The sequence below is a fragment of the Coccidioides immitis genome (assembly GCF_000149335.2).
Source record: "Coccidioides immitis RS genomic scaffold supercont3.1, whole genome shotgun sequence".
Lineage (NCBI taxonomy): Eukaryota > Fungi > Ascomycota > Eurotiomycetes > Onygenales > Onygenaceae > Coccidioides > Coccidioides immitis.
In genome coordinates, this window is record NW_004504310.1 from 3,935,861 (window position 1) to 3,961,692 (window position 25,832).

Below are 25,832 nucleotides of genomic sequence, written 5' to 3' on the forward strand. Positions count from 1 at the left end.
GGCGTCCTGGTGAACGCCACAGAGAAGTGGCTAGAGCCTCAGTTCTGATCTAACCTAATCTGGGTTTAGTATGTTCCCTGATTGGGAATAGCGTTGCTTGTGGAGATTCGCGGGCATCAAGTCAGTTCAAGACCACAAACAGCCGGTTGTCGAAGTTCAACATCATCTCCGGACTGGGACGGCCAATTAACCCGCTGTTCGGTCAATTGGCTTCGTTTGAACTGACATTCTGTCCCATTTGAATTATCATCTTTGATGATTGTATAGCTGGGAAACAATGCAGAAGTGCCGCGCCGTGCAAGGCGCACTTGGCTCGAAAGCCTTCCGCCCTTCTCCCACTTCGTCCTCTCGTCTGCAGCCGTATACCCAAAAACGAAATGTACAAGATGTTTTTATTACTCGGACAGGAACCCCAATTATAAAAGTGCAGGGTGGACGGTAGGTCTCAATTCCCTAATCCTTTCCTCCTCAGAGAAACACATTGGTGCTAACTAGCATATTTGACTGGTAGGTCATCGCTTGGAGGTAATTGATCAATCGGAATAGCGACGTCATTAGTGTACGAGCTCAACGGATTTCTAGGTCATACTGCTACTGTCTTCGGTGCTACGGGTTTCTTGGGCCGTTATATCGTCAACAGACTAGGTAGGGAGGCTGGTCCATGAACTTATGGATCGTAGCTAACCAGATGTACAGCCAGGCAAGGATGCACGGTCATTGTTCCTTACCGGGAGGAGATGGCAAAACGTCACCTCAAAGTTACTGGCGACCTTGGGCGCGTTGTCTTTATGGTGAGGATATAAGACCAGGATGCGGGCTTTTTCGGGAGGGGATTCTGACGTCCAAGCCAGGAATACGACCTCCGAAACACACAATCAATTGAAGAGAGTGTGCGCCATTCAGATGTTGTGTACAATCTAGTTGGACGAGACTACCCAACAAAGTACGCCAAAGTAGCATCATATTTCCAGCTTCATTCAACAAAAGCTAACCCGTCCTAGGAACTTTACACTCGAAGATGTCCATATTGAAGGCACCGAAAGAATAGCGGAGTCTGTTGCAAAATATGACGTCGATCGTTATATCCACGTTTCGTCCTACAATGCTGACCTGAACTCTCCATCCGAATTCTTCCGTACCAAGGTTTGTGTTGATTGAACATATACTCGATGTACTGCATCATTGACTCCAGGGTATAGGCGCAAGGTGAAAATGCCGCCCGGGAGATCTTCCCAGAAACTACCATTGTCCGCCCAGCTCCGATGTTTGGATTTGAGGACAGATTGCTCCACAAACTTGCCGGGATCACTAACATTTTCACCTCCAATCACATGCAGGAGAGATATTGGCCTGTTCATGTAAGTTTTGCGAGTACTTATGTTTCGCTGGCCGATACAATGCTTACAATTCTAGGCGATTGATGTCGCTCATGCCTTGGAGCGTATGCTTCTTGAGGAATGGACGGCATCCCAAACGTTTGAGCTCTACGGGCCCACCAACTACTCTACCGCAGAGATCTCGGAAATTGTTGACCGTGAAATTATCAAGACTCGCCGCCGTATCAATGTTCCAAAAGCTATGTTGAAGCCCGCCGCCTATTGGCTTAATAGGCTGATTTGGTGGCCAACAATCTCTGCCGATGAAGTCGAAAGGGAGTTCCTCGATCAGGAAATCGATCCTAATGCAAAGACATTCAAGGACCTAGGAATTGAACCAGCGGAGCTCTCCAACCTCACCTTCCATTACCTGGTAAGTATAATTGTGTAAAATCGCACATTCGGGGCATGGACTAATTCTCCTTTTCAGCGAGGGTACAGAAGCGACAAGTACTCGGATCTTCCGGCAGCCTCGGAACGGGAGCGATTGGAGGAGAAGAAATATCTCCACGTGCTGGATGACCAATAAATTATTTCGTTTTACAAACATTGTATATACATAACTAGACACAACCGATTTCATTATCTGTTCTATCATGTTCTTATTTCCATTCTGCATACCGTAAATCTCAATTAGGTGCCACCGGAAGGGTCGAGTAGTCAGTTGTTTGCAAAATAGCGATGACGTTCTTATATTTAGTAGCCAGACATGCCAATTCCTCCAAACCTTTTCAAGAACAGATAGTGTCTGATATCCCATTGATATCTCTCCTACGCTTAATCTTCATGTAGCAATGACAGATGACGCTAGCTTTTCCACTTCCAAGAAGCCCGATGAGGATTCCATCCCGGTCCTTTTGCTCAAAACCAAATCAACCCCGCACGATGGATATGAAGAGTACTTCTCTTCCTCCACGAGAAGATATAGCTACAAACCTATATTCGTTCCTGTGTTAGAGCATGTATTCGATTATCAGAATTTATCAAAAGTGAAAGACTTATTTGTTTCCGGGTCGCTAAAGTGGAAATATGGCGGCTTGGTATTTACGAGTCAGAGGGCTGTGGAGGGGTTCAGTAGGATGATTGCAGAGGAGGTTAACCGTGAGTGTGATCTATTTCTCCTCTCACCTATCTTGATCTTAGTCTTGGGTGCATTTTGGACATTCCTGGCGAGGACTGACTCTGCAATTTATTTAGAAGACATAGCCAGCGAAGCATCTCGCGATCTCGCGCTCTACACCATCGGACCAGCTACCTGCCGCTCGCTGAATACTCTGCGACAAACCCATCTTCCACACGCAACGTTGGTAGGTGAAGATGCAGGGACGGGTGAAATCCTCGCACCACTTATACTCGAGCACTATAACGGCCTTGAGCGGAATCAGATAACATACGGCAGCGCAGAAGCGGTTCAGGACCGGAGTGGAAAACTTCCTCTCCTCTTTCTCGTGGGTGAAACGCATCGCGACATCATTCCCAAGAGTTTGATGTCTCCTGACCTTCCACCCAACGAGAGGATTCAGATCGACGAGTTGATAGTCTACAAAACAGGCGTGATGGAATCTTTCAGGGAAAATTTTGCATCTATACTGGACGAGCTTGATGCGAGCGTCCGCAGCACCGAAGGGGCTACTAATCCGGATGAGGGAAATCAAATGTCTCGGTCGCCGATTTGGGTCGTCGTGTTTTCCCCTACGGGTTGCGACGCCATGGTGGACATACTTGGGAAGCATGATCAAAGCACCTTAAAAGCGAGCGGAATGTCCCAGACATACACGAAGAAACATCAACAGCGCAGGAATTGCTACATAGCCACCATCGGCCCCACGACAAGGGACCATCTACGCTTTAATTTTGGTATTGATCCCGATGTATGTGCGGAGAAGCCGTCTCCAGAAGGGGTAGGGGAGGGTATTGAGAGTGTCCTAGTAAAGAGGAGTTGAAAAGTCGAATGTATAGGGTTAGCTTTGGTGACTCGGTCAGGGAGAGTGTACAGTAGCTTCATCAGTTCACTGAGATTTTCAGGAGATATAATTCGTATTTGCGTGTGTACTGCGTAATTGACCGCCGTGGTGCACAATAGATCAAATTAGCTTCTACGTGGGATACCCGCACATCTCACACTCTTTGAATTGAGGGAAGCAGGCTGGTTACGAACATTTGCATCCACAAGAGACCTCATTGTCACAACCAAGAACATTCATAAACCAAGTCATATGGAAAAATATGTTATTTAAGACCCATGTACAAACAACCTTTATTCACATCAAGGGCATCAAAGACAGCAAGTCTGAAGGAGGTATCAAATCAGTCACATCTCTAAGAAAAGCTCAGCCAGCTTATTTTGAAACTGACACAAAGAAATCCAAGGGATATTAAGTCATCCTGGCATGTACGTGACTGGAATGTCATCGTCATGCAGTGCGCCTGGGTATACACTCTGTTGTAACCCGATCTCTTACCTCAAAAACATAGCTCAGTGATGCCAGCTTTTTGGATTTATCGCATAATTTCTTCGTAGATAAGGACTAAAAACGATTAGTGGTGATCAAAAAAGACAGCTACTGACTGTTACCTTTAAGCTGCTCCTTGCTCAACGAATCCTTATTCTTATCAAAGTCAAAAAACTCTTCAGGGATAGGTTCCGCGGTGGGCTCATCATCTGGATCGTGATATGGTTCAAGATATGGGTGGCGAAGGGCTTCTTCGACAGTAATACGCTTGACAGGATTAAACGCGAGAAGCTTCTCAAGAAGGTCTAAGGCGAGGTCGGATGTCTTAGGGAATAACGCCTTCAGGGGAATTTTCTTTTTGAACGGCAACGATCGGATATATTCTCGAGCACGGCGAGACTTGATACCATAGTAATCCTCCATGGTTGGTGTTCCCAAGACATCAAGAATCAAAGTCAGTTGATGATGATCTGAGACAGCACCGTTAGCATTGAAACAGTATCACTTATGCTGCGGATAGACTTACAATCCTTGCCCGGAAACAATGGCTTTCCGCTCAGCATTTCAGCCAAAATACAGCCAACACTCCAAACATCTATAGCTTTAGTGTACTCTTTGAAAGTCAACATAATCTCCGGAGCGCGATACCACCGAGTGGCAACATATTCTGTCATAAATCCAGAATTATCATCCGTGGAAGCAGCGGAACGCGCAAGCCCAAAGTCGCAGACCTTCAGGTCGCAATTCGCGTTCAAGAGCAAGTTGGATGGCTTCAAGTCACGATGAAGGACATTTGCGGAATGCATAGCCTTCAGAGCGCGAAGTGTTTGGTAGATGAAATATTGGCAATGGTCATCTGAAAGGTCTTGAGTGCGAATAACACGGTGCATATCAGTCTCCATGAGCTCCTAATGGCAAACATTAGTTTTAACATTAACGGCAAAAACGGGATACCATACTTGAATGAGATAGACTTCTGTGAAACTCTCATAATTTCGAGGCTTCTGGATATCCAAAATGGAAATAATGTTCTCATGGTTGAAATATCGAAGCAGTTTCATTTCACGCAATGTCCTCAAGCAGAACATAGAATGGTCGAAAGGTGTGATCTTTTTGATTGCGACCTTTTGTCCGGATGGTTTGTGCAAGGCAGAGCTGGTTTTAAGTTAGATCTATACTCAAGGACGGCGCATAGAGCAACTCCACTTACCAGACTACACCATAAGCTCCCTCGCCAATGACGTCTTGGATATCATATTGGTCCGACACATTAAAGGAGATTTTTCTCGAACCCCCTTGGGCCCCTGGCTGAACCATTGCGTTCGGTTCTCGATCTGTAGTCTGATTAACCGCTTAGTCTCTTATCGATTGATCGCTGAACGAAGCGAAGAGAGCCAAAACTTCTGAAGAAAGGCCAGTAAAGCAGGATCCCCAAAACATTTGGGGCAGAGTAAATGGGAGTTGGGTTTACACTGGAAAGTGGAAGGTGAGCGCAGGGAGCTATAAAAAGCTCCCACGCGCGGCCAACGCAGTCATTGAGCAATTGACACAGTTGCATCAGATCTTCAGTTCAGGACCAAATACGAAAAGCGCAGAAAAGCAAGGAAAGGAAACAAATAGGTAAGAGGTCATCAATTAAATAAACACCAAGAGGGAAACCAGTTATGGAGATGTGTGATAAAAATATACAAGCTTAACATGCTTTCAAAGGAAACTCACGTTATAATGTTGGATGACAGACTGCCCCTCCAAACCTTTCTATTCCTTCTCCTCTGCCAAATAGATTGCAGATATCTATATGTGGTGCCACCTATTTTCCAGTTGTAAAAACCAGGCTTATATTGCTTTAGAGTGCAGTGTCTTTGGTAAACTGTGAAGGATTGTTGTTATGCAATATGTTCCCACCCGGTCGAAGGGAGAGATGGGACGGAAGGCACTGGAAACGTGAACAGATCACAGGGCATTAAGAGTTCGGAATGGGCAGTTGACCCAGAGACAGGCCAGACAAAGGAATATGAGGAGGATGGAAGAGGAATGTCTGTCAATCGATGGAGCCGAACGTGAAGGATGCTAAAACCTGGTGCGGAGACGCTGTCAGTGAAGCAACTTGGTATATAAAGCCCCACCACCCAAAAGAACTTCAAAATTGGCACTGCTCTCCCGCAGTGACACAGTTCTCACTTTGGAACAAAGGAGCCATCCTGGAAAGGTGGCCATGAAAGTAACACAAGATCGAACAGCTTCGTACCTGATGCCCAAGACTAGCTTCAGTTTAATCCAAGCTTTTACCCTCGACTGTGCTACTTTCCAACACCGGGAGCTGCGAAGACGCGTGTAAGCTGGATTGTTGGAGCAATCTTTCTTCAGGGAGATGCCCCAGCATTGACTGACCTGTGATCTGTTCCCCGCCTTTCAATCCCTGAGGGGAGTAGATCCAAAAATAGCCGCCGGGTGGTTGGCAAGCGCACCGCGTTCTGCAGCGGGGTGAACAGAGGAGGAGAATAAGTCGTACTTAACTAGTTATCTTTCGTGCACAAATTGTTTACCAGCCCTTTCCAGGAGATCACAGGAGGATGAGGTCGGCGTCGGTCGGTGGGATGAAAGGTAGGTTTCAAAGGGCCAAGTCCAAACAGGCGCCGCAGTTACAGAGTGCCTCGAGGTGGGGCAGCGCACTCCAGACCTCACAGATACGATGAGTGTCAAACGTGCAGATCGGGGAAAAATGGATCGCTAACTACGTTAACGAAGGAAAAAGCAAAGCATAATAATCCGCAGACGCTCCCAAGCATAGAACAGCAGCCCAGCGGGCCCCTTAAAAGCCGACACGAGGCGTCCCCCATTTCAAGCGCCCTCCGTTTCTGTCGAGGATCAATACGACGGTTCACCAGTTTAAATTAGACCGTTCCTTGGGCGGGTATCCCGCCCGTGGGTCAGATCCGGAGAACGCCCCGAACTTTACGCAGTTCAACTCGCAGATGCCGGAGATGAAGTTTTAGATTTTCGCTCCAAGAATATCCTGCTGGTACGGAACCGGAGTTGGGTGGAAGTGTAAAATCCGCGGTGGACTCTGCATGTCCGGCGACAAGGCCGGTTGGCTGCAGCTATTCGCGGATTGGCCCTTCGATCCATTCTGCACCCCCCTGCCTTGGCCCCCTCGTGGATTTCACCATCAAATCGCCTGCAGATTTTAGCCGCCGAGCGTTGAGCCAGAAACTGCCGCTATCTCCATACAATTCAGCGTTCAAGATGCTGACGTCCATCCAGCACCTTTGAAACGACGGGCCGAAATGGGACAATACGAATGTGTCCTATAAATAAACACCTGCGCGCTTAGTTCGCCTGCAAGGCCAAGCCTAGGATGATGATATGACGTTTATCAGCTGCCTTACGGGCAAACTGGCATGATTAAGATCGGGAGTACTGAATCCATAGCCAAAGAGAAATGAACAAGGGATTTATTATGTAATCCTAGATATGTATTGGGCAACAAGACTACTCTCAACACCTTCATTGGATAACCTGCAATTAATTTGCTCCTGTCAGCACGGTCTAATAAACAGTGAATGGGTTCGCAAAACGCTTCTAAAAAGTGAGGAAGACATACCTTTTCCCTAAGCAAACTCATCCATTGCTGCAAACTAACTCCTTGATCTGCGCGATCCTCCACGAGCATCGACTGTGCCCATAGCCTGAGACCAGGCTCTCCGTCCTCCTTGACCACGTACAGCTGAGGTACGATGATGCTGCCCACGCCCCGACTGCGAAAGTCTCGGCTCTTTTGAATAACTGCCCGTACTCTCTCATTAAAGTCGTTATCCAACTCCGGGAGGAACTGTTTTCCGACGCGAAGCTGGGACTTATCTGGGAAACCAAATACATCCTGGACAAGTTGAGGAACAGCATCTCGCCCGACCCAGAGGAACTGTGTCTGGCCATCGTCAATGAGGTACAGCCCATATGGCACCAAACGCTCGGATGTAAGGTTGCAGAGTGGAGGAAGAACAATTTCTCCCGTTGCTGGGTCAGGAACTCCCGCATCATCGGGCATGTCATGAAGGGAATACATTTTCGGATAGATGTATTGAATGAGAAGGGGTAGTGGCAATGTTGATAATAGGCAGAGCGCAGCCGATCGCATGTCAGTTGGTATCTGTGCGGATTTTCGAAGCCCAAGCTAAGGAAGAGTTAACACCACGTAGTAGGCTGGAGGGTCAAATGAACACTTACATTCTTTATCAATGCTAAGAATAGAAGAGGTAGTCCACGGAGATTTGATGGGAACTGCAAGCCTCCACCGGTGACACTGCCACCAGCAAGTTCTTTCCTATATGTCGATAGTAGCTCGATAATCTTTGCTTGGAGAGCATCTCGAGCTTGTTCGAGCCCACTGCCAAGCGTCCGCTCTACGGCTTTGTGACTGAAATATGTCGCGATCGCGGTCTGATCTGCGGATGCATACACGTCGGCCAACGACTGGGTTGTAGGTAGAGCCAACGTCAGAACTCTGATTCTTCGTTCGCCATTACATGTGGTATGTAAGACAGCAGTCTGAAGACACACAACTGATTTCGTTACCGTCTCATCAATAGCGACTTCGACGACATAGGCCTGGTCGCGGGGGAAAGCAGGGAAAGCACAGAGATCAGAGCTTCTATTGAAGAAATTGCCATAGAATGTGCTCATTCGTAGCCCCGTCGTTGCTCGTACACGAAGGACAGCTTCCAATCCAATTTCGGATGAGAGATAATCTGAAAATTCTTTGGCGAATTTGATCGCATCCTCACTCCTGGCAGCATTCCATCCCGGATAGAAATAAGTCTGCCCACCAGTGTATCTTGGAAGGTTGCTCAAAGACGCAACGTCTTGGTATTGCGAAGAGAACAAAAACATGTCGACGGAAATCTGCTGTTTCGAGCATTCCACTGCGAAGCTCTTGTAGAAGCTGTTGCCTGTTTGCAGCAAACTACTCTCTTTACTCGTTCCCAAAACCTTCTTGTCCTCTCTCATCTCAAGAGAGCCATAGCCGATGTTGGGAAGCGATGCCGTTAGGACAGTTAGCTTTCCTCCCACAGGGCCAATAAGTTTGTGGCCCGCACGAAGCGCAGACCCCATAGCAGATCCGCCGTTCTGGGTATTCTGGAACATTTCTTGAAGCTTATCGAGGAAAATCTCAATATTTTCTCTGCATTCCGTCAGAGTGACGAGGAGATCGCCCGGTATTGGCAGGAAGGGTTCATCCAGGTCGCTAACGACAAGCATGCTTGGATCAGAACTTTCAGACCCATCCCTCGGTATCGTGAAATAGTGAAGGCTGGAATCGACAGCGATGAAACCAAGCCTGGTGCGGCGATCTGTGTTCGGTATCCTGTCCAGGCTTTCCTTGATGCACCGTGCGGCTGTAGCCAACAATCCGGTAGTGACGGAGGAGTAGCTAACATCGATCAAGAACAGGTATACCAAGGGCTGCGGCGGCCGTACCATGTACTCTTGAGGAGCGACGAACTCCACCACGGCATGGTTTAGCTCAGGTCGCTGCCATCTATCGAGAGCCTGTTGGGCGGTTGCATCCCAGTCGAACCCTTGAGGAACGTCATTGGTAAGGTTACACATGTTGCAACGCCAGCGATGCCCATGATCGAGAAACGTTACGAAGGGGTTGATATACGATCGGCAGCGTCGGCATCTTGAGATAATCTGATCCGAGACAATTGGAACCGGATCCTCCGAATCATGTAGCGATGTAAAGGGTTGAATTACAAGGGCGAAAGGTAGACGGGATTTCTTCAATAGGGAGTTGGTAGTCGGAACGGCGTTGAGCGTTGAGCGGACAAATTTGGCTGAGCAGTTCGCTGTTGGAGAAGGCGTAACGCTAGCCTAAATTATTCATTAACATCAGAACATCCCGCCGGGATTGGCGGACCCAAAAGAAGGACTCACATTCGGCGGAAGGATGACAGGAGGTGGTGGGAAATCAAGCTCCGCGACATTGAACGACTGAGCCAAAAGGTCGGTTGGATAAAGCTGGTTTAACGAAGTGGCTCCTGGCGCTCGACCTGGCATCTGGCCCCCCATACTCATTTGTCCCATCTGCTGTGTAATCTGGCTGACATCGGCCGCCGGATAGCCGGGGCCCGGTGGTTGGTAGCCTCCGGCTCCCAGCTGCTCCCCCGCCGCGTAAGTCTCCGGAGCGGGCTGAGCTGGTTGGCCTGGGTACGGGACAGGTGGGTAGCCTTGTGGTTGCGGTGGCGCGGGATACCCTCCATAGGTACCACCTCCTGGTAGCTGTCCTCCCAGGGCAGCGTTGGCACCGGATCCGAATTCGAAGGCCTGCCCGGCATAGGCTCTCTTCTTCCTGCCACCATGTGTGGGACCTCCAGTTGCGGGGGCGCCAGCTGGTGGAGGCGCAACGGGTTGGTCTGCTTCGGCGGGAGGTGCGCCATATGGCTGGCCGTAGCCCTGCTGGCCATCGGAATGTGGAGGAGGATATCCTTCTTGCGGCGCGGCCATCTAGGAGAGTACTGAACGAATCAAAGGCCGCAAAGGGTCAATGGGTAAAAGGGGATCAGCAAAGGCGTCGTGACGAGATGCTGGAGATTATAATTACTAGGACCCGAATTCTGGGGTTAGGACTGATTTCCATGGACTGGGTAACGGCGTCGGGGAGCTAGGCCACTCACCAAGACGGACGTTCGAGCACGCATTGAACAAGGTGTGCAATACAAGGCCAGTCCTATAAACCCCGGGAAACCCAATGGTCAGGGTGCGGTCAATGTGGCCTCTATCCTGATAGAGTGACGACGGCGGGGGTTGGCAGCTCAGTGGGTGGTAGGAAAGGTCATCGTTTTGGGTGAATGGTGGCCTTTGTTCCGCATCTTGGTTGACGCACCTCGGCCAGCCAATCACATCGCGGGGCTGCCGGAGTCAGCATCATGACAAAGCCGTTTTGCTCGCCGGCTCGGTTGCTACAATGCACTTGTTATTGTCCGAAAACGTGTCGAATGCAATCTGTCAACTCTACTCTGTACGGAGTACTTGGCGCATCTTTACCAGTGTAGGCTCTCTAACTAATGCTTTGGAGCGAATACAACACGACATCATCATATGAGGTTTGCAAAAGCATCGTGTGCCTCTCGCATTAATGTATTGACTGACTGCACCCATGATGCAAGACCTCTTGGGAAAACGTTATGGATAGATAAAGAGCTATGCCAATGTATATGCGCCAAAACGCCATCGCTTCGTTGGAAGACAGACATGAAACAGAAAATGCGTGGGTATATATATATATATATATGTGTGTGTGTGTGTGTGTGTGTGTTTTTTTGTCAAAGCAGGCTCATGAGGCCAGGACTTCAAGAAGCCCTATGCAACATCGACTGCATTCCGCATATTCTCCACCGTCTTCAACCCAACGCCTTTCATCTTCCCTAATTCCACCAGACTGCGAATCTGAACCGATTTATCAGCATCAGAAACATTGCCATCCATCTCACACAGGCAATCAACAATGGCCTCTGCTTTCTTAGCCCCAACGCCGCGAAGCAGCTTAATTTGATTAATATTCCTCGAATTGATAATGGAGAGAATGTGTGCTGTCCGCGGAGATTGGATCGCGTTGTTGGCGTCTACGACGCCTGTCTCTTTTGTTCTCGGGTGGCACCTTCGAGTCGCCGCTTTTCTAGCTTTCGGTTTGGGGCGCGAATGACCCTGTGCCTCGTAGTTTTCGTCGCTCAAGCTATCATTCTCCTCTAACTCGCAGTATTCCTCGTCGCCACTATCATAATTCTCGGCGCTTTCACGATTAACTCGTCGACGGTTTTTATGCCCTTGCTGTTGTGCCTTCTCGGAATCATTGTGCGTTGTGTCATGTCCATTCAATCTCGCCTGCAAAACTTCGATTTTCTGTGCTAATTTTGCATTTTCTGGGAAGAAGGGGAGCGCCAACTGATACATCTTTAAAGCTGACTTATCCTCACCATGGCTCTGATGTTGCTTACCCATTAGCAAGTACGATAAGCCTTCAGCCCGTGCATCTTCGTTCCCTTCAACCCTTTGCTCCAAGCGTTCAAGTCTGCGTTGTAACTGGGCATTAATGTTGTTTGCTTGCGTGCGAAGCGCTCCACGGGACGTTTCAGCTTTATCTCGAGCTCGAGCAGCTAGGATCTGTGCGACCTTCTTCTCGACCATCTCCTCGATCTTTGCAGCGGAGACACTGTTTGATTCTTGTGTGCACCGGGTACTCGCCTCGTTTGCAACACGAGCAATTTTTGAAGGACGGGCCAATGGCAGGAGATTGTTTCCAGACTTTCGCTTCAATGGAGAGGCTTTCGCTAAAGCAGGTTGAGCTTGCTGCTTGGCCTGCGACTTGTCTGTGTAGACCATGAACGACTTTGTAGGCTTGCCATCGGATGGCTTCGAGGCCCCATTGGCGGCTGGTGGCACAATATTTGCATTTAATGAAGCTGTTAGTGGCCGCAACGGCTGCCTTTTTATGGAGGACCCTTTCGCGGATAACCCCGGGGCAAGACGTGGCGGTCCTTTGAACATCGGCTCATTCTCCACCTCTCGGACCTCAATCTTCTTTGTACGGTTCGCAAAGTTGAGAGAACTCAGCGTATCCAGGTGATACGAACGGACTGGTGCAAGATTAAGGATCATCACTGTAAGCCCCTGGTTTTGACCAAGGGATAAGATTCTCGTCATTTTCGATTCTCGATACGGGATTCTTGCTTGCTTTTTACTTATAGCCTCCACACACTGGGCCAAGACGAACAAGCTCTTATTAATGCTCGCCGATTCGACCATGCGTTCTTTACCATTGTCTGTTCGGCGGTTATCCTCCGAGCCAGCCAGGTCTATTGCAGAGGCAGTGCTAACACGAACGCGGTCTCCCGTTGTAACTGTTAACTTCACGCACAAAATTGCGTGTGACCTGGAAGAATGTGCATTTAACTGTTTATCCCGTTCGCGGGTTAGCTGGTCAACATCTCGAAACCTTCAGCAGCCGCTAGAGATCCATTTCCGTACCTTGGTGGCAGAAGTCGACCTGTTAATATTGGCTTGGTCATATAGACATTCGAACTCCTTCAATGAACCGCATGGCCGCTCAGTAAGCCCTACAACTATGGTCTTACCTCCACTGTCTCTGAGTGGAAGGCCGGAAGGCGTCCTCTTCTCGGGCGGCTCAAAGAGATCAAACACCTTGTCGTTGTATATTTCATAGTAGCTCATGACAACGTTCACCTTTGTGGCACCTTGAGAGTCTTTCTCCATCTTCCGACTTCTCCTATATATGCCGCTTAACAATCGTGGGATGACCCCTCTGTCGGCTAGGCTTTTTCCTCCTCTCATGGTATGGGTTTTTCCCGTGCCGGTGACTCCATATGCAAACAACGTAATATCGAACCCGTTGAAAAGATGCTTTACAGTCGGCGCCACTAAATAGCCGCAGGGAATCGAGTCAGTTTACCGATATTGTTCATTCACGTCAGTCTATGCAGCCTAAGCGAGTATACCTTCTGCATCGAAAAATTCTTGTTGCCCCACAGTGTCATCATATACCGAATTGAACTGAAAGCTATACTGCTCTCCCTCATTTTTCGGGTTCGGGATACGCACAACATTGGGCCGGTCGCAAATGTCCTTCTGCGTCTTCAACGTCGTATTCTCATCGGAAGATTTGGCAGCAGAAGGTAACGTCGGGTTGGACGCACCAGGACGGAGGATGATGTCGATTTCACGTTCCGTTTTCAGGAGCGGTCGAATTCGCGCCACCACCCTGACACTCATTTTCTTCGTTTATGTGCAAGTCGGTACCAGCAACAAATTTCAAATTCGCCAGCGCTTCAAGCTATCGCGTTGTGATCGCGACCGATTTCTTTCAACCGCTTTTGGTCCTCCACGGTGTTGCAACGCAAAAAGAGGCGGAAAAACGACAAATCTCGACCAAGGTGCGATATCCACTGAAATTCAAAGTCTATACTCCGTGCTTTCGACTCCAATGACGCGAAGCAGTATAGAAAGAGGAGGACAAACAGTCTACAAAATGATATCTTCCAAAAAGATGATCAATGCAAGTTCAAAGGTGTTTCGGAATGCAACCCAATTAAGGCTCCTTTAAATCCAATCAATGCAGATGCCACGCTGCGCGAAAATGCATTTATGATCTAAATGCAAGATGCAGCAAGATTCAACAAAAACAGAAAGAACAGCAATCAGTAAAAGAAAAGGAAAACAAATTTGGGCACAGTTCTGCCCGACTTACCTTGCGAGTTTGTGGAATTCGACCCGAGTTCGACAGGCTTCTGCGGGTTCGGTCAGTGTTGTCGATGCTTGAAGTGCGACCACCATGTTGGCATGGCAACCGAAAGGGGCCCTTGTTGATTATGTAACTCGCTGGTTAACAGTTAACTAGTTAACTAGTTAGCGAACCGCTCCAAGAGCGCTGACTTGCGATGATTACAACATGCTGAAAGTACTCCGTACGAACTATTGATTTGAGAGCTTGGAAGTTATACGGTCTATCCGTAGCCATACATCGTTTTCAAATGGCAAGACGAAGAATAGATCGAGATGGACTCTAAATATCAGTTTTCTTCGGGCTGAATCTCTCAACAACTGGAGACTTGTGGCCCATCGTTTCGACTATGAGACGATGTGCTGCCTTTCCTCCCTCTCTCATCCGAAGTTTATAGTTTGTGGTCTGAATGTTGGAATTGTATTTTTCCCTTTACTCAGCAGTTCTAGCGTCGTTCAAGCTGCTATGGGCAAATTTTCCTTAGTTTTGGATCGATCTCCTCTCTTGAGCATGAATAAGGATGCACCAGAGGACTGTTGCGTGCTCGATGTTCTGAGGATCACTCCTCAAAACCCCCAGAAATCCTGTCTAAACTCGCGAGAAGATAGCATTCCTTCTGATGAGTATACCCTCTAAGTTCTTCGGGCACTCTATCTATCCAATTTTCTCTGGTCCCGCCATCGGTTCTGAAGGAAGGGCTGCCGGTGCAGATAGCTAGCGTGACATTTCATCGGTGCCTCAATGTCTTTATTATCTTGTTCAATTGTTACTTGTCTTGAGTTTGCCTTATCATCCATCACTTCTCATTTGCCAATGATTCCCACTTGGCATCTCGCAGTCGTCTCATGGTACGAAAGCATACGGAGTATCGAAGCAATCATCCCACTTTGTTTTCCCAGAGGGCCAAAATTTTTTGAAAACCATTTTCGCATGCAGTGGTAGAGGTGTCCCGAGGTCTTCAGACATTTCCGACAAATGGTCAGCGACAAATTCACGTGCCGCTGGGCCTCGATTTACCGCTTCCGCGCCGGCCACGATTAACGGCCACATCATGCACTTATTCACTTTTGGTGAGAGTAGGGCCTCCTTGAGAAGTTGGAAGAGGCGATTACCGTGGGCAGTTCTCCTGGCTTTGAGCTGCGAAGTGAAGGGGAGGACAGAAACGCTTTGCAACGATGAGATGCAATACAGGGCGACTGCTGATTGGTATATACGCCCGATAAGGAGCCAATCTTCCTGAGACGAGGTATTTGAACAGGCCCATTCCTCAGGCGAGAAAGCGTCAACGTGTTGCAACACCGCCTCGGCTGCAGTTTGAGAAAATTGATTTACAAGAGACGCGATCTTCCATTGATATCGAAGGTGATTGATGCTGAGGATATCCAGAAACAGGGAGGGGGGACAGAGAAGGTTTGGAAAAAGATAGCCCTCCCCATACATCTCAGATGCCAGATTGGCTAGGTCAAGCTGAGACGTTGTCGCGACTTGGTCGGACGGGGGTGTGGTTGTGTTTCCAATGACGCCAAGTCTGTTAAACGCGAAATTAGTACACAAGACCCCGTCACAAGCAGTTAGGGCTAATCCAAATCAATTCCAGGGAAGAATTACATCATGTAATAAAGCAACATGGGCTTCATATGTGGGGACACGCGGGCAAGGTTCTCTAAACCGCCGCGGAGCGAAATTAGCTTCTCAGCACCAATAAAATGTTGCCGCCAGTTTAGCGAAAGAGAGTCTCGGACCTATTGCAAGGACATGGTTAACACTTGCTTAGCTTGCCCACTAAGAACAGAGAGGAACTGACATCCGTGACCATGAATAGCAGAACACTAGTAATCGTCGCATCGCTGCTTCGGGTTTTCTCTTTGCCAACATCTTCACCCAATGCCCTGATAGCCAAGCCGCGATAATGATACAGATTAGATAGCGCCTCCGCTAAGGTTGAGCGACTCGTTCTTGAGAGTAGATGGTAGATGCGATGGTTTAAGGCCATGGATACCAGAGTGTATTTCATACCAGTGGGAATATAGCGCGCTGTAGAGAGAGAAAAGCGAAGGAGGTATGGATTTGGCGCCAGCTGGTGCATAGATTCAAAGTGTGGATAGATACAAGAATTGTCTAACAGAGTCCAAGAGAGTTAGCCTACCCCTCCAGTCCTTTTACCTTCCACGGCCAAGTGGAGGGTATCAGATTGATCGGCTCACAGTAGAGTATGGCTTGAGTGAAAGCACAGGCCTCGGTTCCAAATGTGACGTGCGAGAGAGCTGCAGCAACGTCTTTCATACCATTTTCGGTATGGCACGTCAAGCTCTTGATACTACTTTCTTCCACCTCGCTAGTCCCAAGACTAGGATTGACTGTGGTGGGGGCGCAACTACTAGTATTGCTGTCGCCTTTGTCGGTAGGGCGACCTCGACGTCGCCTAGTTCTAGACGTCACCTTCCCTGGGGGAAGCCACTTTAGGGGTTTCTTCTGGCTATACCCAGGGCAAGTGATCCCAGCAGTCTGGCACTTGTTGCAGGCCGGACGTGATGAGTCGCATACCAGTCGGCGGCGGGAACACTCCCAGCATTGTCTCCTTTCGTTCGCCTGCGTTGTCTCCTTTTCGCGGAATTCCATCATATGTCCGCACGTTGCGAAAATCTCATTCCTAACTAATGCAGTTTAGGATAAAAGATAGCAGACGGGAAGAGAGCCAACTAGAGCCGGCCTCATTCCACCCATGACTTTTATATATGCCCAAAAGCGATAATAAACCTCTCCAGCTCTGTCTTGGTCTGCCCACAGCATCTTGAAGTCTAATCTTCAAGCGGGTCGTCCGTCAGCCCTGCGGGTATGACAAGGGTTCTCGGCTTGGCCAACTTCCACTCCTAATTCGGTAAAGCGTTGGCGCAAGACTCTCTGCAACGGAACAAGGATATTGAAAAACTCATATCCTAGTAGCCAGTCATTATTGGTCAAGCTGTGGTCGGTCAGGCCCGTGCAGAATTGGAAGTCGGAATGTCGACGAGCACCGCCAAGCTGAACCCGTGATCGGTCGACGATCTGCATCTTTACCATCGATGGCGCAGCACTACAGTGGAGTTCCGGAGCACGGAGCACACACCATCAGATTGTTTTGGCGCCCACAATTTGTTTGTTGGATGCATGCTGCAGCATTGCATCACTGACCAGTACTGTCAGTAAACAGCCGCGGGTTTAAAGATGAATGGTGATTAGCACAGAACTGGACTGATGAGTCAACTGTCACCAACACATATGGACTATGGCGAAGGTCGATTTAAAAAAAAAATAAAATTGGACGCTGCTTGAGTCAATTCCAAAATAGAGGGCTGTGGACTGTCGAAAATCATGAATTCTCTTCCTGAAAATGCTAATGGACAGGTAGTAATTACGGCAATTATGCCTCGCGCGTACCCCATACTCCGTACACGAGCGTATTAAACTCCAGAATCCTTCAACCTTCTTTCTCGTTAGCCGCAGCTATCCCGAATTAATAACACCCAAGCCTCTTCAGGCGCCGTGGGGCTCCATCACACGTTACTGTCGGTACCAACATGCCCGTTAGTTTCCCAAAAGGGCTTTTCTTTTTCTTTCCTGGGCCCAAAGAAACCAAAAGGATCGAGCAGGGTGATTAGCAACGAGCGGTTATCATTCCAGCCAGGCCCTTCGATTTCTGTGGCGCCATTTTGTGCGAGATAGACCTTGGAACTTTGGGGAAGGAAGCGCCCTGGGTGCCGCCAATTCCATAGAAATGAATTGAGCAGCAACAGGCTCGCCTCGAAGACGTAGAAATACCATTCATATCGCACTGCGGGGCTAAGGGTCGAAAGATCGGCTTCCGAGTTAATTTCCGTATCCGAGATGTCGAACTGCTCCACAGTGCGATAGATACATCGCACCAAGATAAGAAATGTGCTAATGTACATGGTCCTTAATGGGGCCATGACAGAACGAACGTTGACCTTGGCTTTCGCAGTGCGCTGGTGGAAAATACCGGCCAGAAAGTAGAACAGCGAGATCACGACAATTTGGGTTATTAGCGAGGCCTTTATCAAAGCTTCGCCAAGTTCCCTGAGGTTTTCAGGCAGCGATTTATTGGCGATGTAAGCCACTCCTATCGCGTTCAAAACCTCCACGACCGCGGACAGTGCACCAAAGGTGGTAAGGACACGCCCGGGGTGCAGCGGAGAGCAGTATGGCACATAATAGAGGATGCGACCGAGGACGTGATAATTTGCGAGTTCGAGGATAGGTCTATGAGATAAGGCTCTTAGTAAGGGGTACGATCCCCCGTTTCAATGGAGTTTTGCAGGTGCTCACGGGGCCATGTAGATCATCGAGGTACTCGCGATATACACATCAAGATTCTTCTTGGTGTAAAGATATTCGAAAGCGCCGTACTCCCGCAGCGCAAAGCCGGCAGTTAGCATGAGGCAAGAAAGAAGGTGTAGGCCCATGAGCTTGAAAGATTTATAATGACTATCGAAATTGTCAGTGCATCCTTCCTAGAAGCTCCTATGCTTATAGTTGAGACAGCAATTTCTTACGAGCATTGCCATAAATGTATGCCGCCCGTCAATGTGAACGCTGCAGTAAAGATTATGGGCGCTATCTTGTTAGGAGCGTAAATATAAAGGCTCCCGTCGACTAAATCTTTTGTCAGCACCGCTTCCCGTTGCATTCCAATTGATGACCATACCAGGCTTTCCGTCAGGCATTTTGAGCGTTTGTTTGTTGCCGTGACTGTTGTTCGAACGGAATTTTGATAGAGTGAGGTTTGGGGGAAGAACATGAATCAGGAATATGCTGCTTTGAACGCCAATATATATATATATATATATTCGGAAGGCTCCAGGTGTCAACCCTTATAGGCTAAAAGGCACTTTGCTCCTGGCCTCTAAGTGCAGCCCGGTACGGAGTACAGTATGGCGAAAATACGGAGTAGACCGACGCATCGAGTTTGATGCCGCAAAAGGCCAATCGTATCAACAGCCAAAGGCCGCTAGACCTGGAACGGACATAAGTAAGGCCAAGATGTGCCACGGCCCACCCAGCCGTGACAGGGCTTTGCACGAGCTGATCACTGCGGCTTGTGGTGCGGCGATCTAGTCCAACAGGGTTAATGGCGATCATCTTGCTCTGTTCGTCAAATGGTATAAATAATAAGCCTTTCTTAGGGAATAACCAAGGACAGAATTTTTAATCCAGTGGCACCTTGATATCCAAGCAGCATATCATTCGGACGCAAGCAATCACATACCTCATTTACACATTCCACATTTTCACCGTCAGAAACATGAGCTACCCAGCAGGCGGGTATCCATACTTGCCTGCTGGCACTGGTGGCGGCCCGAACCTCCCTCCTCCATCTTACACACAACTTGACCAGAACCCTTTTAGAGACCCGGTCCCGCCATACCATACATTCGGCTATAACAGTTCTACAAGAGATTGGAAACCATCGAACCCCCCGACCGTCAAATTTCCACCGAGAATGAACGGGTACTTCAATTGGAAGAGGTCAAAGACATTTCACCTGGGACCGACAGCCGAGCAGAAGGTGCATGCTGTGACAGTGCATTCTGCTACTTCCACCTGCGGGCCTTCCGTTGACCTATACGACGGACCAACCAATACGCACCCGGTCCTGGCAACAGCTGCTGCCGACAAAAGTAGCAAGAATAAGCTTGTTAACATAACTGTGCCGCGGTGGCCGGGATACCAAGAAGGAATAGCCGAATTGGAGTCGATAACCACCTCTCCTCCATCCAAACACGTCGCGCTTGCATTCTCTTTGCCCGTTGGGGTCGGCAAGGAGATGCGGCTCGAGAACTTTGAATGGCGCATGAGCACAGGAAATGAGATCAAGGAGCAAGACGGCCACTCCTACGGCTGGAAACTGGTGCGAATGTCGAATACGATGGAGGACTGCGTTGTGAAAAGATCGAGGCGGGAATTCGGGGTGACAAGTGACGGGAAAGAGGTTGTGGCGGTTTTGGCGTACTACTGCGGGTGGAGCATGACGAAGGGCTTCAAGTTCGCTTTCCTCGGCAGCGGGCTAACCGGCACTATGGGCGAGCAGTGGGAGATCGTGACTCTCGTTTCGGCACTGCACGTCTGGTACATAGATTTCCGGCAAACGATGGCTGGAGCTGCATTATACTAGGGAGAGTTGCATGGGATTGGAGTTTCCTGAGTTTGGGAGAATTGGGTTTTTTTTTAAAGCTGACCAAATTGCTTGCTCTAATAGTTATCGAATCACAAGATAGACGGAATACTATACCTGGAGACAACAAATTGAATGGTTTTAAGTAACATCGAAGCCAGCCTTAAAGCTATCTAAAAGCCTACCTGGCCAACTGATCATAATATCAACGCCAATGGCTCATGAGCAGCCGGATAGAAGTCCTAACTTTAAGCAAGAGTCATGATGACCGAAACCAAAGAGGCGACTTGAATGCTGAACAACGTTATTGCAGCAATCCATGACTCCGGTAGGCGTAAAACAAAACTTGCAATGCCATTAGGAACGAAATGCTCTGTCGAAACAAGGCACCCCCGGGATTGTGGAAGAATCCTGGCCTGGCAGTGCAACAACTCCCGCTGGAGGTCGTCGTGGTCACGACTCATCACACGATTCAAGCCAAGTCGGAACGTCTCTTTTAAGTTTTGAGCACAGCCCGGTGGAGCATGCTGGCGGATACGCTAATCCTAGAATGGTAAATGCGGCGCATGGATCGGCGCTTGGAAGGTCCAACCCGCGTGTGGCAGCCAACCGCGCCTTCCCGGCGGGTTGAAGCGCGGTCGCTGCATGGGGCAATTGCGGTTTCGGGTCAGCCCGATTCGTTTGCCTTAGGTAATATTCTTCTGGTTGGAAACTTTATATACGACTTCAAAAACGTACCCAACTATGGATGAAGAGTAGGATGGTTAAATCCACGCGGCCTCACCAATCCACATATGCAGAGATGTATACATTATATTAGACCATCACCGATGACACCACTCCCATCACTCCAGCCAGCCAAGCGGGCCACCACACACACCACACGGCAACCTGCGTCCACATCCCCCAAACATCCCACCCGAACGCAGCCTCGGTAAGAACTTTCTCCACTGAGACGTTCCACGCCTTGCAGGCCCCGAGGAGCACGGCACTCGGAGCAATGGCGTTAAGGACTACCAAGCTCACAGCCACCTTGGCAAGAACACAAGGTGTCAGTGGGGTCGCTGATTTGGAGGGCTTTCCCGCCTTCATAGATTTGGACTCTGCGCTGGCTAATATGGACGTCGGTTTGGGCTCGATGTATCCGACGAATGAAAGAGGCGCGCAAAGTAGGCCCATTAGGAAGGAAAGTGAGAAGTTCAAGGTTGCAAGAGCGGAGAGGAAAAGGCCAAGAAGTAGGAGAGAAAAGGATTTTATGAGGAGGAATTGCTGAGCCGTTGGGTGGTGGAATCGCGTGAGGAGAGTGGCAAGCACAATGGGGATGAGGATGTCGATGAAACCGAAGTAGTAGGCTGCAGGGGCAAGGAACTGCAAAAAGGCGGTTAGCCGGCTTGTGCTCTCTATGCAACGACAAAAGGAAAATTGGGTACCTGGTGTGAGAGATTGTTGAAAATGTAAAGAGGTATACCCCCTAAGAAATGCAAACCCATGACCAAACTTGCCGGTAAGGCAAGATGCCTTTCCAAGATGCCATTGTTCTCCCCGTTCCCAGGCGAGGCGCTTCTTCCCTCCCCCGCCGATTGTCCTTCCGTCGTTTTCTCTATTTTACCCTGGTTCAACCGTATATCAAGGCCGGAGTACCCGCTTTTCATCCACGACGCAATCGCCATAATGGTAAAATTGCCGGCAATCAACATTGCACTTGGAAGATACGTTCCAATGCTCACAAATCGATTCGTCTGCATTAGCAGGTAAAAGAAAAAACTCTGATGCAGATGCTCTAGCAGGTTATTCAAGCTTCGAACTAAACCCTCTACCGTTCTACCGAGAGCCATTTCATCCTGCCATCCCTGACCAACGGTTTGAAGTGTGATCGCATCGATATGATACGGAATAAAGCAACTGTGTAGGCCCGCCGCACTGCCGAGGCCCTGGCGCATCATCCCCCTGACCATTGTCTGTAGGCGCATCTTGTAGCTATCATCGTGGTTCCACATTTCTTGCAATTCTGCGCGAATGCCCATTTGCCCATTAGATATGGATACGGCAGTGTTGAACAAGTCGAGATTTGGCAGCTGTCCGTTGACTCCGTCGTAAACAATGTGGATAGATTCGAAACGATGGTCAAACGGGTATTCGAAAGCGAGCGCGCCTTGTAGAGCGCCACTCTTCAGGGGCAGTGGCTCAACCGATGGAGGGTGCATATCATGGTACGCGTCGATCCACGCTTGAGCACCAGACCTGCTATCCGGTGTGATGAGAAAAATTATATCTTTTGACCAAAGAGACCATCCTAAGGAGAGAACGTCAGGATAAGACAATAGTCCACCACAAAAGAGAAAATAACTTACTCTTAAAGTACCGAGCCAAAGTTAAAGCCAGCGCAACGCCATTGAGATTGGGTTCTCCCTTGATCGTCTTCCACGCGGCTACCAGGACAATTGCCTCCGTCCCATCACCCCGGGGAGCTTGAATGATGCTGTAAACATTCTGGCCCGAATAAACATTCCCAGCAGACCGATAATCATATTTCTGAGTCGCAACTTTCAACCCCGATTCCCGAAAGATCGACTGTAATTTTTGTGAAACCCTATATCGAATCAATAACCATCAGCGTGGACCGTTTCCAACAACCCCAACATCCTCTTTTCACATTGAAAATTCAAAAGGTTTCTCCAAGGCTAGACACATAACGTACACATCGTACTCCGCATCCTTCACTGCCTCGATCTCCTGCCTATATCCACGGAAGATATTCTGCTCACTGCCCGAAAAGTACGTGTGCACCTGGCCCGGTAACAGCGCATTTTCGGAAATATACGTCTGTCGAGAGTACTCGTTCAGCGGGAGCAGGAGGAGCCATATGATACCTACAAGAATGAGGAGAGCGGAGAGATAGGGGGGGAGTTTGGACAAAGGGCGCGGGTCGCGACGTAGTCTGAGGATAAGATCCGCTATGCCGGAGCTCCAATATTTAGTATTCAGGTGGGAACGGAGAGTTGGGATTAAAGCAAAGGGTGGGATTGGCCCAATTACTCGCGCCAGTTCGTGACTTACATATTAGTGCCATTGGAAAAGAAGCCTTCACGGGTCAGGTCCCATGAAAGCCATGGGGGTGAGATTGCAGGGTGTTGTTTGGCCTGAGTCCGCCTTGAAGCTCTCCAGCACGCTGGCCGCTCCTGGGTGCCCCGTCTGGAGTTGGGCGACGTAGTGCTGTCACATGACAAGCAATGCTCACTATATCATGTGACCAAGGTGTATTTGGAATCCCATACAGAATTTAACTACGGAGTACGGGAGTAGTTAACTAGTCAATGAATAGGAGTTTACCTCAGCTCACGGTGTTCCCGCGTCGAGGACCTCTGGTGCTCATTCTATTTGCACTATTCCTGCGTGCATTTGATCAATTCATTAACTAACTGTCATCGGCAAATTATTCTACATGAAACTATCAATGGAAAGGTAACACAAGCGTGGAATGTTCAGTAGCATATAGAGCCCGACTTTGTGCAAGGACCCGATCCGTCGCCGTCGGGAAATTACTTTTCATAGATCATTATTAAAAAGATAAGTACGCAGTTCAGCTAACCATATACATGAAGAGTATGCTCTTCCTCAATCCTTTCTAATCGCACTTCAATATTCTTTTTCAGATGCAATATCAAAGGCAGCATCGGGAGCTAATGTTTGTGAAAAGCATGGAGTAAAATGCCGAGCGACTGACATTTTCAAAATAGACCCATTTACGGCCCTAAACGCTGAGTAGATCCAAAGTAACTCATTGTCGTGCCCGGGCCACTGGAAGAATTGCCCGTGGGCAATATTCCGTAGCGCCCATACGTTTTCTGATCTACCGACACGTAGTGTGGGAGGATCCCCAGAAGGTTCAATTTGCTTTCAACCCATCGTAGGATTTTCTCTGGAGGGAAAAGGATTTTTAGGTAGCCAAGTCCGACTACGAAACAAAGTCAGCAATGATTCTCCCCCAAAACAGGGTGTGAGAAACCCTTACGGGCGTATCCAACGGCAATTCCGCACAAGTGGCCCACGAAACTAGTGTTCGGAATCAATGCGGAAACGAAGATCGTTCCAATCAGTGGCGTTGCCCACGTTGGAATCTTATACGTCCCCAGACTGCCAATGAGTCAGTGATGCCTGCAAAGAAAGCATTCAAAAAGAACAGACCCAACGAACCTGAAGTGAGGGTTTGAAGCGTAGGTCTTCATTGCTTCTGATGCAAGTAGCAAAAACACCCAAATACTACATGTCCCTCTATTAGCAGCGCCCATATAAAAGCCCCTCTTCAAAAGCGCACCTTGATCCTAAAATAGCAGTATCTTGGCGGAATATACATTTCTCGACGAGTATATATAAGCCTCCAGGGAAAGTCGATAGCGCTAAAATCGCAGGTCAGCCTCCATCCTTTCGATCAATCTCAGGTGCCGAGAATAACGACTTACGTCCAAAGAACATAGCCAGCGAAGTAAGCGTTCCATATTCAGCCTCGAATCTCTCCAGCAGCGGCGTCAGCGCCAAGATATTTAAAAACGCGTGAATAAACCCCTGGTGGACGATTGGATACGTATTAAGACGGTGCACTAAACCGTGAAGAAATCATTGAACACTCCTCGTCAGCAAGGCAAACGTCCTTTTCTCCAAAATCATACCAAAAGACACAGGGTGTATACCTACTGCTCATAAGGCTAACTTCACTCGGCTTCAATGCTCCCCAGCGCGCCACGCTCCATGCCGGCTGTAAATCCAAAAGGCAAAGGGTGACGATAGCTATTAGGACAGTTCTGGTGAAAAGCGGGAGGCGGAGTATGTACGATCGAAGCCGTGTAGGGCTGAAGGGGAGAGGGGGGAATGCTAGCGGCATTTTATCTTCGGACCGTCGAACGGAGGGGTGTCGGAGCACGATGCGGATAGAGAAGGTAGATCGGAGAATAAAGAAAGGAAATTAATCAAAGATGGAGTGCTTTCGAAAAGCACAAACTAATGTCGGCCGTAATACAATCGCGGTGGGAGAAAAGAGTTGGGCGGGAGAAGTGGTCGAGCTTTCTGGCAAGCGAACGCACCTCACACTCCGCCAATCCAAGGATTCTGAATAGAATCGAATACGACAGGAAATATCCCTATATTACTTTAAGATCTCTGCGTTGATAATCCCATCCGAACCTGAGCGTCTCATCCCAATCCAAGCAACTTCGATAGGGGAACGCACGGCAGATGGTGAATGCGTAATTGGCCTCGAGAAACTCGTTAGCGACTGAAGAATAAAGAATGTCTCTCCTCCACCAAAAGAAAGGCCAATTCTCCCACGCAAGAAAATCCACATTGCAAGAAAGCAGGGTCCTTGGAGGTTTGTAAAATCTTTGGACGGAGATCAATAACCCATGCGGTTAGGTTCACTCAGCTCCCTAGATCGTTAGCTTGGTTGGCCGCTGGAAAGCTTAGTTCGGTAAACTCAAAAGCGTGATGTGGAAGCCCGCGCCAAGAACATCCCTGGCCCCGTATCAAAAGTATGTCCTCCGTAT

The 25,832-nt window shown here is 48.7% G+C and overlaps 11 protein-coding genes across 11 annotated transcripts; 4 read left to right on the top strand and 7 right to left on the bottom strand.

Annotated features, from left to right (window-relative positions):
* The first annotated feature begins 151 nt into the window (after positions 1-151).
* Positions 152-1,970, top strand: CIMG_01717 (NADH-ubiquinone oxidoreductase 40 kDa subunit, mitochondrial). The gene is made up of 9 exons (XM_001247945.2): positions 152-438; positions 512-525; positions 583-645; positions 697-791; positions 852-943; positions 1,002-1,143; positions 1,200-1,358; positions 1,414-1,749; positions 1,807-1,970. Exons 1-9 carry the CDS (start codon positions 278-280, stop codon positions 1,903-1,905), a joined length of 1,161 nt encoding a protein of 386 aa, XP_001247946.1. The 5' UTR covers positions 152-277; the 3' UTR covers positions 1,906-1,970.
* Positions 1,971-2,102: 132 nt separating this feature from the next.
* Positions 2,103-3,588, top strand: CIMG_01716 (uroporphyrinogen-III synthase). The gene is made up of 2 exons (XM_001247944.2): positions 2,103-2,477; positions 2,574-3,588. Exons 1-2 carry the CDS (start codon positions 2,171-2,173, stop codon positions 3,317-3,319), a joined length of 1,053 nt encoding a protein of 350 aa, XP_001247945.1. The 5' UTR covers positions 2,103-2,170; the 3' UTR covers positions 3,320-3,588.
* A 131-nt stretch (positions 3,589-3,719) lies between these two features.
* Positions 3,720-6,413, bottom strand: CIMG_01715 (CMGC/MAPK protein kinase). The gene is made up of 8 exons (XM_001247943.2): positions 6,221-6,413; positions 6,078-6,149; positions 5,549-5,906; positions 5,040-5,170; positions 4,789-4,984; positions 4,356-4,737; positions 3,952-4,299; positions 3,720-3,904 (listed from the first exon to the last, which is right to left on the bottom strand). Exons 4-8 carry the CDS (start codon positions 5,144-5,146, stop codon positions 3,876-3,878), a joined length of 1,062 nt encoding a protein of 353 aa, XP_001247944.1. The 5' UTR covers positions 5,147-5,170; positions 5,549-5,906; positions 6,078-6,149; positions 6,221-6,413; the 3' UTR covers positions 3,720-3,875.
* Positions 6,045-7,143, top strand: CIMG_10804 (uncharacterized protein; the record flags this gene model as incomplete). The annotated part of the gene is made up of 4 exons (XM_012358906.1): positions 6,045-6,163; positions 6,389-6,433; positions 6,728-6,851; positions 7,021-7,143. 4 exons carry the CDS (start codon positions 6,045-6,047, stop codon positions 7,141-7,143), a joined length of 411 nt encoding a protein of 136 aa, XP_012214329.1.
* A 193-nt stretch (positions 7,144-7,336) lies between these two features.
* CIMG_01714 (protein transporter SEC24) lies at positions 7,337-10,650 on the bottom strand (the record flags this gene model as incomplete). The annotated part of the gene is made up of 5 exons (XM_001247942.2): positions 10,507-10,650; positions 9,767-10,432; positions 8,057-9,703; positions 7,434-8,003; positions 7,337-7,348 (listed from the first exon to the last, which is right to left on the bottom strand). The coding sequence occupies exons 2-5, from the start codon at positions 10,334-10,336 to the stop codon at positions 7,337-7,339; spliced, it is 2,799 nt and encodes a 932-aa protein (XP_001247943.2). The 5' UTR covers positions 10,337-10,432; positions 10,507-10,650.
* Positions 10,651-11,003: 353 nt separating this feature from the next.
* Positions 11,004-13,618, bottom strand: CIMG_01713 (kinesin family protein; the record flags this gene model as incomplete). Its single annotated transcript, XM_001247941.2, has 3 exons — positions 11,004-12,805; positions 12,857-13,266; positions 13,345-13,618. 3 exons carry the CDS (start codon positions 13,616-13,618, stop codon positions 11,192-11,194), a joined length of 2,298 nt encoding a protein of 765 aa, XP_001247942.2. The 3' UTR covers positions 11,004-11,191.
* Positions 13,619-14,969: 1,351 nt separating this feature from the next.
* CIMG_01711 (C6 zinc finger domain-containing protein) lies at positions 14,970-16,745 on the bottom strand (the record flags this gene model as incomplete). The annotated part of the gene is made up of 4 exons (XM_001247939.2): positions 14,970-15,654; positions 15,735-15,868; positions 15,931-16,244; positions 16,331-16,745. The coding sequence occupies 4 exons, from the start codon at positions 16,743-16,745 to the stop codon at positions 14,970-14,972; spliced, it is 1,548 nt and encodes a 515-aa protein (XP_001247940.2).
* A 914-nt stretch (positions 16,746-17,659) lies between these two features.
* On the bottom strand, positions 17,660-18,847 carry CIMG_01710 (RTA1 domain-containing protein; the record flags this gene model as incomplete). Its single annotated transcript, XM_001247938.1, has 4 exons — positions 17,660-18,383; positions 18,450-18,608; positions 18,677-18,776; positions 18,829-18,847. 4 exons carry the CDS (start codon positions 18,845-18,847, stop codon positions 17,660-17,662), a joined length of 1,002 nt encoding a protein of 333 aa, XP_001247939.1.
* A 428-nt stretch (positions 18,848-19,275) lies between these two features.
* CIMG_01709 (uncharacterized protein) lies at positions 19,276-20,595 on the top strand. The gene has a single exon (XM_001247937.2). It carries the CDS (start codon positions 19,426-19,428, stop codon positions 20,293-20,295), a length of 870 nt encoding a protein of 289 aa, XP_001247938.1. The 5' UTR covers positions 19,276-19,425; the 3' UTR covers positions 20,296-20,595.
* Positions 20,596-21,030: 435 nt separating this feature from the next.
* On the bottom strand, positions 21,031-23,451 carry CIMG_01708 (GPI transamidase component). Its single transcript, XM_001247936.2, has 5 exons — positions 23,353-23,451; positions 22,994-23,249; positions 22,647-22,885; positions 21,726-22,588; positions 21,031-21,663 (listed from the first exon to the last, which is right to left on the bottom strand). The coding sequence occupies exons 1-5, from the start codon at positions 23,363-23,365 to the stop codon at positions 21,112-21,114; spliced, it is 1,923 nt and encodes a 640-aa protein (XP_001247937.1). The 5' UTR covers positions 23,366-23,451; the 3' UTR covers positions 21,031-21,111.
* Positions 23,452-23,799: 348 nt separating this feature from the next.
* CIMG_01707 (rhomboid protein 2) lies at positions 23,800-25,661 on the bottom strand. Its single transcript, XM_001247935.2, has 6 exons — positions 24,988-25,661; positions 24,756-24,893; positions 24,611-24,692; positions 24,490-24,555; positions 24,308-24,429; positions 23,800-24,250 (listed from the first exon to the last, which is right to left on the bottom strand). The coding sequence occupies exons 1-6, from the start codon at positions 25,172-25,174 to the stop codon at positions 24,039-24,041; spliced, it is 807 nt and encodes a 268-aa protein (XP_001247936.1). The 5' UTR covers positions 25,175-25,661; the 3' UTR covers positions 23,800-24,038.
* Between the last annotated feature and the right edge of the window lie 171 nt (positions 25,662-25,832).

What these genes read in the sequence shown, in the direction of transcription:
- CIMG_01717 (XM_001247945.2), top strand. Translation starts at nt 278, where the DNA reads ATGCAGAAGTGCCGCGCCGTGCAAGGCGCACTTGGCTCGAAAGCCTTC. An exon ending in TTATATCGTCAACAGACTAG is followed by an intron (nt 646 to 696) that starts GTAGGGAGGCTG and finishes CCAGATGTACAG; the next exon opens with CCAGGCAAGGATGCACGGTC. An exon ending in GGACGAGACTACCCAACAAA is followed by an intron (nt 944 to 1,001) that starts GTACGCCAAAGT and finishes AACCCGTCCTAG; the next exon opens with GAACTTTACACTCGAAGATG.
- CIMG_01716 (XM_001247944.2), top strand. Translation starts at nt 2,171, where the DNA reads ATGACAGATGACGCTAGCTTTTCCACTTCCAAGAAGCCCGATGAGGAT. An exon ending in GATTGCAGAGGAGGTTAACC is followed by an intron (nt 2,478 to 2,573) that starts GTGAGTGTGATC and finishes CAATTTATTTAG; the next exon opens with AAGACATAGCCAGCGAAGCA.
- CIMG_01715 (XM_001247943.2), bottom strand. Translation starts at nt 5,146, where the DNA reads ATGGTTCAGCCAGGGGCCCAAGGGGGTTCGAGAAAAATCTCCTTTAAT. An exon ending in ATTGTTTCCGGGCAAGGATT is followed by an intron (nt 4,300 to 4,355) that starts GTAAGTCTATCC and finishes GTGCTGTCTCAG; the next exon opens with ATCATCATCAACTGACTTTG. An exon ending in GAGCAAGGAGCAGCTTAAAG is followed by an intron (nt 3,905 to 3,951) that starts GTAACAGTCAGT and finishes AATCGTTTTTAG; the next exon opens with TCCTTATCTACGAAGAAATT.
- CIMG_01709 (XM_001247937.2), top strand. Translation starts at nt 19,426, where the DNA reads ATGAGCTACCCAGCAGGCGGGTATCCATACTTGCCTGCTGGCACTGGT.
- CIMG_01708 (XM_001247936.2), bottom strand. An exon ending in AAGGATGCGGAGTACGATGT is followed by an intron (nt 22,886 to 22,993) that starts GTACGTTATGTG and finishes GATTCGATATAG; the next exon opens with GGTTTCACAAAAATTACAGT. An exon ending in TCAACAATCTCTCACACCAG is followed by an intron (nt 21,664 to 21,725) that starts GTACCCAATTTT and finishes GCCTTTTTGCAG; the next exon opens with TTCCTTGCCCCTGCAGCCTA.
- CIMG_01707 (XM_001247935.2), bottom strand. Translation starts at nt 25,174, where the DNA reads ATGCCGCTAGCATTCCCCCCTCTCCCCTTCAGCCCTACACGGCTTCGA. An exon ending in GCTGGCTATGTTCTTTGGAC is followed by an intron (nt 24,693 to 24,755) that starts GTAAGTCGTTAT and finishes CTGCGATTTTAG; the next exon opens with CGCTATCGACTTTCCCTGGA. An exon ending in AATTGCCGTTGGATACGCCC is followed by an intron (nt 24,251 to 24,307) that starts GTAAGGGTTTCT and finishes TTTGTTTCGTAG; the next exon opens with TCGGACTTGGCTACCTAAAA.